This window comes from Neofelis nebulosa, chromosome 9 (assembly GCF_028018385.1).
Source record: "Neofelis nebulosa isolate mNeoNeb1 chromosome 9, mNeoNeb1.pri, whole genome shotgun sequence".
Classification (NCBI taxonomy): domain Eukaryota; kingdom Metazoa; phylum Chordata; class Mammalia; order Carnivora; family Felidae; genus Neofelis; species Neofelis nebulosa.
In genome coordinates, this window is record NC_080790.1 from 39,277,281 (window position 1) to 39,292,449 (window position 15,169).

Here is a 15,169-nt window from a genome sequence, read left to right on the forward strand (position 1 = left end):
TGTCGCAGGGACTTAGGGCTTTGCACTTGACTGACCTCCACTAATGTTTGCTGAATTAGAGCAAACCACTGCTGTGCCCATCCTGGTTTTTTTATCGTTGACCATTGCTCCTAGCAGTTAATGTTTGAACCTGGCCATAAAGGAGTCGACAGCTGCTGACCTATGGCCAACATTCTAAGCGGAAGGAGCCCCCTATAAATCAGCCCACACTGGACATCGCAGCCCACAGAGCTGCACATCAGCTGTGGAGGGAGCCTCATTGCCACCATGAACTTCTCCGGCAAGTACCAACTACAGAGCCAGGAAAACTTTGAGGCCTTCATGAAGGCAGTCGGTAAGTGCTGGGCTGGACGCCAAGGCGGGGGGTCATGGCGATGAGGGTCTGGCCCTGCCAGGGGTAGCGAATCAGAGTCTCGATGCTGGGATGGGAGGAAAGTTTCAGGCTCTGCACAGGCCAGAGGCCATGTGGTGCATCCTCTGCAGATATTTGCGGCTTGTGCTAGTATCACTCACTGGACGAGACTACTTCGTAGGCAAGTGGAAAGCACCACGCTAGGGGCTGATCTGGATCGAACCAATCTCTGCTGGTACCTCACTGTGTGAGCCTACTCATTCATTCATTCATTCATTCATTCTTCTAACATTGATTCAACTCCAATCATATGCCGTGTTGGATGGATACCAGGGAGACAGATAACAATGAGCCACATTTCCAAGTCACAGTTTACAGACAGACAAAGAGACGAGATAGATGCAACAAAGTATCCCCTGATGTGTACTGAGCACTGACTCACTGCCAGGCACTGTGCTAGGCCCTTCACATGTAATAAATCCTCACCACAAATCTCTAAGTTGGGTACTAGTATTTTTCCCATTTCACAATCAAGACAACTGAGGCCTGAGAAGGTTAAGTGATCCTGACCAAGTTCACACAGGCAGGAGTGTCTGCCTTGGGATTTGAAGTAGAGGCTGTTTCCAGAGACCCAACTCTAATCCCCCGTGACTCCCAGAGTCATGTGCAGGAGGATGAGGTGCTCGCGGGAGGGCATGGATGGAAGTCTTGGTGGTGGTGAAGGTGAGCCTAGGCTGGGCCTTGGAAGATGAGCGAATGTCCCCTAGGGGACAGGGAGAGGGGAACGTGCTCCAGGTAGCGGGAACCTTCTGAATAAAGGGTCGATGTGCCAAAGAAGGGTGCCCAGGAGGGACAGGGTGGGGAAGACAGAAGGCAGGAGAGGAGGACCGTCAGGGATAGGCAAGGACTAGGCTCTTCTCCTATAGGGTGTCATATCATCTCTATTTTGAATCCTTTACCTGGGCCATAGGACACTCCACCCCCACTGACACTGCACGTGGACCTCAATTTGTTTAACAGTATAGATATGGCCTGAAATTTGTGAAGCTCTGTCCCAGGGTGAGGGACTCCCACTGTGCCTTCCTCAAGAGCCTCGACAGCAGAGGCTGAGGCAGGGGTAGGGGAAGGAGGCTTTGTGGACACAACCCCAGCTTGTGAGTGTTGCCCCGGCACCTTATTCGTAGCTGCTCCTCTCACTCTCAGTAGGGACCTGGCTCAGAAAACGAACCGTGCGGTCAGTCTGGGTGTGGAGAATGGCACGCTGACACTCAGAGAGCAAAGTCTGGCGTGAGGAGGGAGAGCGAGCGAGAACCAGGGTGCTCACCAGAGGACAGGTTCTGCGGGACCCAGGAGTGTCCTCTTTACAACCCTCCTGGCAAAACAGCAGACCGCCAGGTCAGACCGAGGCAGGCCACTAACCTTTCCCTTCAGAGGTCAGCCCATGTTGCTCACAGGACTTGGTTCGTGCCTGCGGTCTCGGGGGGGGGCACGGCGCCTCCCTCCCTGCCCCGTGCCACAAAGTTTCTCTGTGACCGTCGCCTGGCAATCCCCACCTCTGCTCATCTCTGAACCTCACATGGTTTCCACCAGGTCTGCCTGACGAACTCATCCAGAAGGGGAAGGACATCAAGGGGGTGTCGGAGATCGTGCAGAACGGGAAGCACTTCAAGCTCACCATCACCACGGGGTCCAAAGTGATCCAAAATGAGTTCACTTTGGGGGAGGAGTGTGAGCTGGAGACCATGACTGGGGAGAAGGTCAAGGTAGGAGGTGCCCCCTCGAGCCACCTTCTGGTTCTGGAACTTTCCTTGGAACCTGGCTGCAGAGCTTCATCCCACCAGGCTCTCACCTCACAGTCCCCACCATGGATACCTTATCTCTGAACCCACTTCTGGGCTGGGAGGCAGAAAGACAAGACAGCTCTAGGGAAGAAGCTCTAAGGAAACCCTTCCTGTTTTCCTGTGACTGTGTGGGTGCTCTGACCCAAGAACCCGAGCTCTCCCATGTGGAGGATATGGGGGGACCAGTCACAAGTTCTCCCAGGCCCAGACAAGCAGGAGTCAGCAAAAAACCCTAAGCAGAGCTGTGATGTCATCCCTGAGCCCAAAGGAAACTGGCCTTGCTGAGCCTAGAGCTGCTGGTCATGGGGAGAGACTTCCTGGAGGAGGGGCTGGCAATATCAAGAATACCAGAATACCAAGACCCCAGGCAGGCCCTCAGACTGAGTCCGAGCCCCTGGCCTCAGCTACCTCATCTGTAAAATGGGCACAGACACCCTTCCCCGACTGAAGGCAGTGGGCAGGGCACCATCATTCCGCTGGGCTGTGGCTCAGGGTGTGCAGTACCCTGGGTGTAGACTATGGGAGTGGTCAGAAGGAGATGGCAGAGAAATCCAGGGGGCAGGAGGCTCCTCACTAGAGACCTCTCTTCCTCCCTGGGAAAATCCACACACCCCAGCACAGCCAACGCCACAGAGCAGCCATCTTCACCCTTCCCCTCCAGACAATTTATGCATCGGCCTCAGCATGCTGGCCTTTTTACCTCTTCTGATGGCCTCTTATTTCCGCTTCTCCAGATATAACATCACAGGTCAGGAAATCTGTAATAGGAAATTTTCTTGAGAGGCCCATAGTAAGGGGCAAGCCCTTATGGGTTTTACCACAGTGTCTTTTTCTTTCTTTCTTTCTTTCTTTCTTTCTTTCTTTCTTTCTTTCTTTCTTTCTTTCTTTCTTTCTTTCTTTCTTTCTTTTTAACGTTTATTTATTTTTGAGACAGAGAGAGACAGAGCACAAACGGGGGAGGGTCAGAGAGAGGGAGACACGGAATCTGAAACAGGCTCCAGGCTCTGAGCTGTCAGCACAGAGCCCGACGCGGGGCTCGAGCTCACGGACAGCGAGATCATGATCTGAGCTGAAGTTGGCCGCTTAACCGACTGAGCCACCCAGGCGCCCCCACAGTGTCTTTTTCCAATTGTCCATCCTGGAGGCAAATTTCTAACTTTGGCCAGGGTGTTCTGTTACTTGCTGGGTTTCTGTTGCTTCTTCCTGGACACATAAGGCTTGAAACAGAGACCACAATAGAACACATAAACGTGCCAGAAGGAATACATACCAAAGCTAAATATGTGTTTTCCCAACTGGCCAGTAGTTGGAATTTTGCTACTACCTCTTTCCATCAGCTTGGACAATTAAGATTTTACTGATTTTATTTTAGTGCTTGTAGTCGACACCACTTCGGTGTCCTATGCTCATTTCTAGTTCACATATCATAAATTAAAAGTTTTTGGGGCCCCTGGATGGCTCCTTCGGTTAAGAGGCCGACTTCAGCTCAGGTCATGATCTCACGGTTCGTGGGTTCGAGCCCCACGTCGGGCTCTGTGCTGACAGCTCGGAGCCTGGAGCCTGCTTCGGATTCTGTGTCTCCCCCTCTCTCTGCCCCCTCCTCAGCACGCAATCTGTCTCTGTCTCTCTCAAAAATAAAATTAAAAACACTAAAAAAAATTAAAAAAAATAAAAGTTTGACAAAAGGAGCCCTGACATTTTCTTTAGGTTTTAAATTTTTTTCTAATTTTTATTTATTTTTGAGAGACAGAAAGAGACAGAGTGTGAGCAGGGGAGGGGCAGAGAGAGAGAGACAGAGACACAGAATCTGAAGCAGGCTCCAGGCTCCGCAAGCTGTCAGCACAGAGCCCAATGCAGGGCTTGAACCCACGGGAGATCATGACCTGAGACAAAGTCAGACGCTTAACCAACTGAGCCACCCAGGCTCCCCTTCTTTAGCTTTTAAATGAACCTCCCATCTTTAGAGCCGGAGAACAAGGGGGTATGCTAGGCTGAGGTTGCCGTAAGCAGAGACCCCTGCAGGGGAGCCAGCCTCATTAGCGAGACGTTCCTCACAGGTCATCTCTTCTGTCTCCTGCAGGCAGTGGTTCAGATGGAAGGTGACAATAAGCTGGTGACAACTTTCAAAGGCATCAAGTCTGTGACCGAACTCAATGGCGACACAATCACCAATGTAAGTTGGCCCTCTGAGCTTATGGTTCCCAGTGCTTGAGGGGAGGGGAGAGGTAGAGTGGGGAGGAGCTCTATCACCTTTCCTGTTGTCAGTCTCTGCTACCACTTACTGAGGACCCGTTATGCTCGGCACTTTACACACGTTCTATCTTACCCAACAACCCTAAGTTTTCTAAGTGGGGAAACTGAGGCAACACATAGCCAGGGAATGGCAGAACTAGGGTTCCTCTTATTGGGGCCTGTCACACAGGGCCGTCCTCCACAGCTGTACCCTGAACAACCCTACAGGGAGCCACTCCCATTTTAGATGGTGTAGACTTGTATTCTTATTACCATCTTGAAGTGCATGTCAGTTAACCGTCTTGTTCTGACAAAACTAATGCAGTGTATTTGGATAGTTTCCCAGCAGATAGAAGTATAGTATCTTGAGGAAGGGGCGTCCTTTTTTAATTCACCCAAGACCCCCCATGTGTTGGAGGTGGGCCCCAGCTGGTGCTTCTCCACCTCTCCTGAGTTCCTTCAGTCTGCCCTTCTGTCCCCACTTTCCAGGTTGGGGTCAACCTCCTGCTCTTCCTTCTCTCCTCATTGCTGTCTTCTTTCTTCTACCCACACCCAAATGGGATGGGGGAACAAGAGGTGCTTGGTAGGACGAGCCACTGTTCGTGCGTGGCCCACCTTTCTCAGTCTCCACTGGGATGTGGCCATAAGACTTGCTCACAGGCATTTACGAGGAGAATCATATTCATAGCAGCTTTGTGGCAGCTTATCAGAGTGGCACACACCAGTTGTGCAATCCTCCTTGGTGCCTGACTGTCAACCATGTCTTATCGCTGATTTGGGGGTGAATAGTACAGTGTTTCTCCTGCAGTTATATTCCCATGGCTCTTCTTTGCTTTGGGGAGTAACAGAAGGCAGAACACTACCCAGGGAGTCTGTTGCACCCCTGTTCAAGTGGGAAAAATCCCTCAACTAGGGAGGGTGTGAGAGTCAGCCAGGAAACATGTGGCCCCACCCCTATTGGACACATTCACAGCACATCAGGAAGGTGCCAGAAGGAGGAAGGGAGATGAGCCTAGACTCAGTTCTGGCCAAAGTCCTTTGATAGGCTTTTTTTGTACTTTGATATGCATTTGATAGCTCCCCTAATCTTTCCCTCTGCCACGAGGGAGGTAGGCTGAGGGACTTAATAGACAGGCTGACCTGTCCAAGGTCACCCAGCTAATGAGCTATAGAACCATGGTTCAAACCTATTTCTTTCCATTCTATTCCATTGCTGCTGAAGCTAAGGGGCTCCTCTGTAACCCTGATGACATTACCCTGTGTCATTGTCACAGACCTGTTCAAGAGAACCAGTGGGCAGTGGTGGTGGGGTCGTGTGGGAGATAGGAACGTCCCCCAAAAATTCAAAAACTGGTTAATCCAATGGTCCAATGCTTTTATATGCTTCATAGCTCTTTGGGAGGAAAATTTTGCAATACCTACTATGTTCCAGGCTACGTGCTTACGTGTGTTTCCATGCACATGTGCTCTTGGTCCTCTACATGTGTTTGGTACGTAGTAAGCAGGCACTCAATGAAACTGAGAAATTGGACTGGACTGGACCCATTTGGATGGTCTTGCCCTAACTGCCATTGATATAGAAAGGAATTCACTGAAAGGCAGGACAACTCTCCACATGAGGAAGTGAAGTGGCTAAGATCTGGCAAAGGATTTTAGAAAAGACTGCCAACCCTTCCTCTGGTCCTATAGAAAACTTCGGGTTGTTTCTCATGCTAGCATATTTGGGATGATTTTGTAGCCTTAATTACCTTTTGCAACTCCACATCAGATGAACATTTTGTGATTTTTTCTTTTTCTTTTTTTTTGACTTTCAGACCATGACACTGAATAACATTGTCTTCAAGAGAATCAGCAAGAGAATTTAGACAAGTCTGCATTTCATATTCTTTTACTGTGTAAAATTAATGTAATAAAGCGAACTTTGTTTTAAAAAAAGAAGTCTTTTCTTCTTGATAGCCTGTCATTGATGGTGCTGAGTATCAGTGTCCACTGACCACCTATATCTTTGTAAACCTTGATCATCTGCATGTTCCATCCTGCTGGGTCAAGTCTGAAGGGTGATTCTCACCCTGAAAGCAGACCCTAGGCTGCCCACTCAAGTGACCCTACAGGGAACCCAAGATGTGGCTGGATGTGTATGGCAGCCCTGGAATGACGTTCCTGGTCATCCAGACAGGCAAGGAGCTGGAGTAAGAGGGTGTGCTGGCTGCCTGTGGGGACAGAGAACAGGAATGCTGCGCAGGCAAAGGGGAGCTATGTCTGTCAGTATGGTCACGGTGTCCCCGCCCACCAAGGGACATGAACCAAAAGACCAGGCTCTGACCCACCAAATGAACAATTCACTCTCCTGGAGAAGGGCTGACGGAGGAGCTTAGCAGGAGGCACCAGAAGTGGACAGAGGAAGGTCAGGTGGACATTCCCTCTGTGCTATGGGCAAAGGCAGAATGTGGAAAAAGGATTTCTCTGAACAGCACTTTGTATCAGGCTCTGGTAGCTGTTACAGGTTGAGTTGCACCTCGCCCCCCTAAAATTCACATGTTGAAGTCCTAACCCCCAGGACGGCAGATTGTGACCTTATTTTGAAATACAGACATTGCAAATATAATTGGTTAAGTTAAAAGGAAGTCATGCTGGAGTAAGGGGGACCCCTAATCCATTATGGCTGGTGTCCTTATGAAAGGGAGACATTTGCAGACAGAGACATCCACGCGAGGAGGATGCCACACGGAGATCAGAGTTATGCAGCCACAAGCCAAGGATGTACCAGAATCTAGGAGAGAGACCTGGAACAGATCCTTCCCTACCTCCTTCAGAGGGAGCATGACCCTGTCTTCACCATGATCTCAGACTTCTGGCCTCCAGAACTGTGAGATAATACACTTCTGTTGTTTACGCTGCGCAGTCCGGGGTACTTTGAAATGGCACCCCTAGCAAGCTGACACGGTGCTCATCCCCCACATCCAAAGAACTGCCAAGCCCAGACACGTCTACCTTCATCATGTCTTTCAGCCTCAGAATGGCACCAGCCCACAGAGCACTCTCAACAAAGTTGCCTTAAATATGAATGAACCTGTCACATTTCCCACCTCCTCTCTTCCCACTTCCAGAGTTGAAACCCCGTAACTTGTAATGGGGATGGTTGCACAGGCCCTATGGCATCTCCCCACCCACCCCCCCTCAGCTACAAATCTCCACCCTACTAATAGTCCTCTTCCGTAAAAATAGCACTGATCATAAAGCTTCCTAATTCATTGCCTCTCACATAAGAGTCAAACTCCTCAACCTGCATTCATGTCTCTATATCAGGAGGCAGGAAACCTTTTCTATAAAAAGCCAGAGAGTAAATATTTTCAGCATTATGGGCCATCCAGTCCCCATCACAGCTGCCCAGTTCTGCTCCTATAGCACAAAGCAGGCCCAGGCAATACACCAACAAATGGGCATGGCTGTGTTCCAACAAAACTTTATGGACACTGACATTTAACTTTCATATCATTTCCGGGTGCCTGGGTGGCTCAGTCAGTTAAGTGTCCCACTTCAGCTCAGGTCATGATTTTGCAGTCTGTGGGCTTGAGCCCCGCGTCAGGCTCTGTGCTGACAGCTCAGAGCCTGGAGCTGCTTCAGATTCTGTGTTTCCCTCTCTCTCTGCCCCTCCCCTACTCCGTCTTTCTCACTCTGACTCTCTGTCTCTCTCTCTCAAAAATAAACATTTAAAAAATTTTAATCTCATATCATTTCCATGTGACATAAAATAGCATTCTTCTCTTGATTTTTTTCTCAACCATTTAAACACAGAATACCATTCTTAGCTTGCACACCATATAGAAACAAGTGGCAGCTGGATCTGACCCATGGACTGTAGGTTGCTGACCCTTGCTTGATTATAGCCTGCCCTGCCTTATCTAGCTTCAACCCTTTCCTATAATATACATTCCAATCAAGCTAAACAATCTCTCATTGCCCTAGCAATTTAAGTGCCGCCTCCTTCAAGAAGACTTCCTGAATTGCACAGCTGAAAGTACTCTTTCCCTCCCTCTGGCATTTTATCTACACCAGTTTATTGGATGAAATTCTTCCTGCTTTGCACTACAGTATTTGACATATGTGGAGTGGGGTCTCAGAAAAAGAGGGAGCCCATAATTTGGGGAACTGAGGCACACTTAAGGAAAGAGCTTCAGAGCTTCAGTAAGAATTCAGAGGTAGAAGATACAAGAAAAATAAAAAACCCTAAAGCACACTACAATATGCCATTCACAAAAATAAGTTCTAGACGAACTAAAGAGCTAAATGAATAAATGTGAAACATTAAAAATAGACATAGCAGATAAATCAGTATATATTGACGTATAGGTGCAAAAACCATGAAGAAAAAGATTAATCCATATTACAAAGGTTTGTATGAAAAGAGACTATAAACACAGTTTCCAAAACAAGTAACCACGTGGGAGAAATTATTTGTGACTTACATAACAGAGGTTGACACAATATAAAAACCTCTTCCAAATCAGTAAGAAGCCCAACAAGTCAATGGGAAGGTGGGGTGAGCACATTAATGGGCAATTCACAGTGTGAAACATGCTTAGTCTCAAAGTAATCAGGGAGGAGGGTTTTAAGATGAGATACCATATTACAAATTAAATTAGTAAAAAGTAAAAGGATTGATAATAAGGAGCGTTTGCAAGGATATGAGTCAAGAATGGCTCTCCCATCATTGGTAGAGATATAAATTGTGTAACAGTATCTACTAATATTTTCTAAGTTCCCTAACACCTAGCAATGCCACTCTTGTATGTCTTCCTAGAGAAGTGTTTGAACACATATATAAAAATGCCCACAAGTAAGAAAGGGCTAGATAAACTGTTGCATAGCCATACTCTGAGTTATTGAACCCATGTGGTGGCCCATGGTCAGGCTGCGTGTTGTGCTTCTCTGAGACTGATGAGGTACTCCTGGGCAACGTGAGATTGGGGGGTTTGTATGTAGTGCTGGGCAGGGAGCGGGCAAGGCAGCTTCCAGAGGTGCTGTTAACCCTCACGCACTGGATGTTATCATCAGCACTGTGCACACCTCAGTCCAAGAGCTTGCACCTCTGACTGCCCTCACATATGTTCCTCTTCTCTCTGCTGCATGCCCCAACTATGCTGATTCCCTCCTGCATTCTTTTTTTTTTCTTTTTTAATGTTTATCTATTTTTGAGAGAGAGAGAGAGAGAGCATGGGCAGGGGAGGGGCAGAGAGAGAGAGGGAGACAGAGAATCTGAAGCAGACTCCAGGCTCTGAGCTGTCAGCACGGAGTCCGACATGGGGCTTGAACCCACAAGCCCTGAGATCACGACCTGAGCCGAACAAAGTCTGACGCTTAACCAACGGAGACACCCAGGTGCCCCAGGAAAGATTTCTTTAATGGCGTTTTTAACTACTCGTTCTGCTACTCGTATGTAGCAGACCGCGTTTTTATAGATTAACAACACTACAAATGAATGTGTTCTTTTAAAGTTAAGCCAATTGCCCCGGTATAAATATTCCCACCATGGCCAATACCAAGCTATCGACGTGATGTTGATGAATGCAGAGTTTGGAAGAGATGTGCACAGTCCGCTCTCACAGGCCGGGAAGAGCTGGTTCCCACATACTGCTGCTTGCATCTACCCTCGACCTTCACTTTCCTCTTAGGGGAAGGGACCCTGGACAGCACCATGGCCAGAGTGCCCACGAAGGACTTAGGATGAGCCAGGCACCATTCAGAGGGCTTTCACATTTTAAAAGTTTAATTCTCACATCAACTCTGTGTGGTAGGTAGAAATGAGGAAACTGAGGCATGGGTGAAATCACCAGTCCAAGGTCATGCTAACATTAGGAGAGCTGAGAAAGGAACGTCACTTGTCTCTGCATCCATAATCTTAAAAACCACACTATTCCCTAAAACTGCATTGTCTAATACAGCAGCCAGTAACCACGTTGGCTTTTAAAACTGAAATTAGTTGAAATTAAATAAAATTTAAAATTCAGCTCCTCACTCATACTAGACACATTGCTAGAGCTTGAAAGGTGTAGGGGCTAGGGGCTACGGTACTGCACAACACAGATACGGTATATTTTCATCATTACAGAAAGTTCTATCAGAGAGTGCTGCTCTAAACAGACTATCAGAAAGAAAGAAGCCACACATATTTGCTTGGAAATATGGACAATTTAATGGCCTTTGTTGACTGCTATGACATAAAAACTCAAAAACACGCAGTGTTACTTGTCTCTTCTGCTCTGAGATGAGCAAAGTCATTCACTTATTCATTCATTCAACACCTATTAACTGAGCACCTAGTCCCAGGGCCTGTGCCAGGTTCTGGGGATTGAAAGACAAAGAAAGGGACACAGCTCCTGCCCTCCAGGAGCTCACAATCTGATGGAGGAGGCAGACAAGGAAAAAGGCAATTATTAGTCATGAGGACAGTGCGATGGTGGGGGATTCGAGGGTGATGTGAGAGACTGAGATAGGCAGCCAGCAGAATCCAAGGCACTCAGGGAAGGCTTCACAGAAGGGGTGATTTCCTAACCGGATGTTGAAAGATGAATAGGAGTTGGCAGGTTTCAGATATTTTAGATAGAATGTTTCAAAATTCAAAGAGAGGCCCAGGAGAACATGGGTCACTCAGGGACCCAGGAGTGAGTGGGTTTGACTGGAGTCTAGGATGCAGTGGAAGCAAGTAGCTAGAGCAGAAGTCAGTCTGAGGGGCAGATGTGGGGGAGGGGAGAAAGGAAAGAGAAAGAGTTTCGTTTTGGATGTGCCGAGGGTGGTGTGCCTGGACAACATTCGAGGGGGTATGTGGGGCTGGAGCTCAAGAGCAAGGTCTGGGAATACAGATTTAACACTCTCAGCCTCAAGGTGGTGATTAAACAAAAGGCCTGGCTGGGCTCATGCAGGGAGTGCGCAAAGCAAGATGAGCACGGACCAAGAACGACCAGAAGGAACAAACCCAATCCCAGGAAATACGTCAATGTTTCCGGGGCAGGTAGAGAAATGGGGTCAGGGAAGAAGAGAAACCACACCAGAGGATCATCACAAGAAGTGGTATCCAGATATCAAGGGCTGGGAATGTCAACTGGTGTAGAGAGACCAAATAATATACAGACTAAGGTACCCGCCCCCCCAGAGTCGAGCTTGGTATGAGCCATTTCAGTGGAGTTCGGGAAGCCAGCCTGCAGTGGGTTCAGGAACAAATGAGAAGTCAAGAAAGGCAGAGAAGAACTATGAGAGACAAGTCTTTTATTTTTTTTAATGGTTACTTATTTATTTTGAGAGAGAGAGCATACAAGTGGGAGCAGGGGCAGAGAGAGAGGAAGAGAGAGAATCCCAAGCAGGCTCCACGCTGTCAGCATAGAGCCTGATGCGGGGCTCGATCTCACAAACCATGAGATCATGACCTGAGTCAAAATCAAGGGTAGGACACTTAACTGACTGAGACACACATGTGCCCTGAGAGATAAGTCCTTTAAAAAAAAGTACTCAGTGGGCTCCTGAGTTAAGTGTCTGACTCTTGATTTCTGCTCAGGTCATGATATGATCGTGAGATTGAGCCCCATGTTGGGCTCTGTCTGCACTGAGCATGGAACCTGCTTGGGATTCTCTCTCTCTCCCTCTGTCTCTGCCCTTCCCTTGCTTGCGCGCTCTCTCTCAAAATAAATAAACATTAAAAAAAATACTCGGCTGTGAAGATTATGATCAAAGAGCCCTCAGCACGTTTGTTGACGGCATTGAAGAAGGCAATGGACAGAGGAATGTCAAGGACCCATGGTGGTGAGGGAATGAAAGGTGAAGCAAGGCCCTGAGGACATCAGAGGAGAAGAAGTCCACAGCACAGGTGGAGAGTTAGCTTTGTGGGAGGAGAGGGGCTCCCATTCCACGAATGTGGGAAGGAGGAAAAGAAGGTCAAGCACAGACAAGACGTGCATGAATGTGGGAAGAGGATTGAGGGAGTCCCATCTTCTGGCCTCTGTTTCTCCATGAAGCAGGAGATGAGGTTCTGCTGAAAGCAGAGGACTCGAGGACAGGAGCGAAGGCCTCAAATAGCTACTGGGCAAAAGGGAGAGACAGCCAATGAAGAGCACATGAAAGACTTCTGGGCTGTGCCCAAAGGCCAGCTGAGGTTGGCAAGGAGTCTGTAGAAGTGCATGTTTTCAGAGAGCCACTGTTCTCCCTGACTGTTCTTAGCATCTCCAGGAGCAGCAGACAGAAAACAAGACAGCCAAATTAATCCAGGGTTGAGACTCTGCCAGGCAGAAAGGGACAACGGGCAGAAGCTTATTTGGAAGGAAGCAAAGAAAGTAGCAGGGTGAAACACTCCAGTATACATGTCATATAGTAATCTGGGGTGGAGAAAAAAGAGAGGCGAAAAGGTAGGAAGCAATGACCAGAAAGTTAAACATCAAAAATGGAGAAATTGAGGCGCCTGGCTGGCTCAGTCAGTAGAGCATGTGACTCTTGAGCTCAGAGTTGTGAGTTCAAGCCCCACACTGCATATAGAGTTTACTTAAAAATAAAATAAAATAAAAATGGAGAAACTATGGTCAGGAGAGGGTGCTAATGGAAAAACTGGAAAGATATCTGTAATTGAGTAAATAAAGAATCTGTGAAGCAAGAGGATTAGATGATTTTTGTGAGAGGACATTGAAGACACCAAATTTGAGGCAGAGGGGGTGGAAAATAAGACCATGAACATGGGAGCATGACCGGCGGAATGGCAGACGACAGTGACAGAGAAGGGTAGTGGGTGGGGGGCAGGTTTTATAGGAGGCAGAAAAGCGATTATTTCAATGTGCAGTTGGGCCCCTGGAAGAATGCTGGTGCCATCTGTAGGTCTGTTGGTATGAAGGCTTGGAAGAATGGCCAATCTTCCTGTGAAAGCTTCTAGAGAAGGGGGTATCCTTGAAGAAGAGCCAAATGCCAGACATGAATATTGTGCAAAGACGTAGCACATTCACAGAGCTTTTGGACAGTTTTTTGGCATATTTGCAGAGCCACTGGAAAGGCTAAGAGGGAGGCAGTGGGTGGTTTTGAGGATGAAAAAGTAGGAACGGAGGAACCAACACTTTAGGCAGAGATGACAAATATGGGGCCTGGTGGCACCGCTTCCAGATGGTTAGAGCTCTGGGGTCAAGGGTGGCCCCAGGTGGTATAGAAGAGTTGGTGACACTCCCCAAATGGATAGCTTTGCTCCAGGATTCCCCCAAAACATTGGTGAGAAGTTTAGGACCCCAGAAGGTAATGGGACAACTAGATTTGGCTGATCCCAAGACCCTAACTCTTGGCTGGAAACCATAGCAACCTCCCAGGAAATGATGACAAGTCAGTCACGTCCCCAAGGAGATCCTAACCTAGGCATGCAGAGTCCGGATTAGACTTTCCCCCTGGTGAGACTTGCAGAGGCCTCGGGGGATGGGCAGTGAGAGAAATTAAGCAAGAGAAATCATAATTATTCCTTACTAGGAATAGAAATTTGCTCGGGGCCTATGATGACGCCTAAGTCAGTAAAGACTATCCAGGCACATGTAACCAAATAAAACCTCCCCAAACCAATTCTGCTGAACCCATGACCATCAGGTATGTGTGTTTCCAAGTTTCTCCTTCAGCTTCACCCTGCTAAGACTTCAGTCCTGGTTGACCAGTGGCCAATAAAATCTCAGATATTGTTCAAGTAGCACCCACATCACAGGGAATCAAGGCTTGACAGTGAGGATGGGTGGGGGGAGACACTCCCTCTGTGTGTTTTAGAAATAGTTTCAGAATAATACTTGGAATCCAGACTCTAAACTGAGGCCTTGAGTGGTTTGGGCAAAGCCCCACCTATTTCTGCACATTCATCTCATTCTCATATTTACTAAGAGGTTTTGGTTCTCTGAGTAGAACTCAAATGGCCCAAACATCACCCCTTCTTTATAATCCCACACTAATCTGAGGAAACTAGACATCATCCATCCTAGTCGGACAAAACCTGAGTATTCCAGACCATGAGTAAGACCAGCAGTCCCTGAGATACATGCACAGGTGGGTCAGCAGTCACCTGAGACTCTTTGCACCTGCCACCCTCTTAGCTCAAATATCATCTCCTCCATGACACTCCTCCAAATGCGTGTGCGCACACACACGCACACACGCATGCACACACACACACACACACACGCACACCAGCCACATGCCCTGCACTGCACCCCCCCATATAGTTTACCATTGCATTTATTATTATACTGTGCTTTAATTGTTTACATTTTGGCTGCCCAGCTACATTTGAAGCCTCTTTATCCCTTGGGTCTACCACCCAATAAATATTTACAGGATAAATTGGGCTAGGCTAGGCTGGGCTGGGGTAGAGTTCAACTGAATCGAACTGAGTGTAAACGGACCAAAATGAACTTAGGAACATACAGCAGTATACTCCCACAGCAACAAGCGTGAACATGACCCCGACTTCCTCATCAAGGGTCTTCCCAGAAACCTACCACCTCCAGAACGTCTCCCCAGGTCCCCAGCCACGGTGCCCCTCCCCCACCAGACCGGTCCTCATTGCTTCTTATGGAACAGAGCCGGGGCTGGCTCATTGCTGGGCTCTGCCATGACCTGCATGGGCTGGTTGTTCAGGGCGGCCTCACGCATCTTGTGGTACATGAACTCGTTCTGGCGGAACATGCGCAGCTCCATCTCCGTCTGCATCCGCATGGCCTGTGGGACATAAATACACGATAAACGGTGA

The 15,169-nt window shown here is 48.1% G+C and overlaps 2 protein-coding genes across 3 annotated transcripts in view; one reads left to right on the forward strand and one right to left on the reverse strand.

Annotated features, from left to right (window-relative positions):
• The first annotated feature begins 200 nt into the window (after positions 1-200).
• FABP1 (fatty acid binding protein 1) lies at positions 201-6,365 on the forward strand. The gene is made up of 4 exons (XM_058683393.1): positions 201-334; positions 1,943-2,115; positions 4,274-4,366; positions 6,240-6,365. The coding sequence occupies exons 1-4, from the start codon at positions 268-270 to the stop codon at positions 6,288-6,290; spliced, it is 384 nt and encodes a 127-aa protein (XP_058539376.1). The 5' UTR covers positions 201-267; the 3' UTR covers positions 6,291-6,365.
• A 4,229-nt stretch (positions 6,366-10,594) lies between these two features.
• SMYD1 (SET and MYND domain containing 1) overlaps positions 10,595-15,169 on the reverse strand; it is a 45,103-nt gene continuing 40,528 nt past the window's right edge. For both annotated transcript variants that reach the window (XM_058683395.1, XM_058683394.1), the window contains one exon: positions 10,595-15,138. In XM_058683395.1, coding sequence (XP_058539378.1) covers positions 14,980-15,138 — 159 coding nt within the window. In that variant the 3' untranslated portion in view covers positions 10,595-14,979. The remainder of the gene's footprint in view (positions 15,139-15,169) is intronic.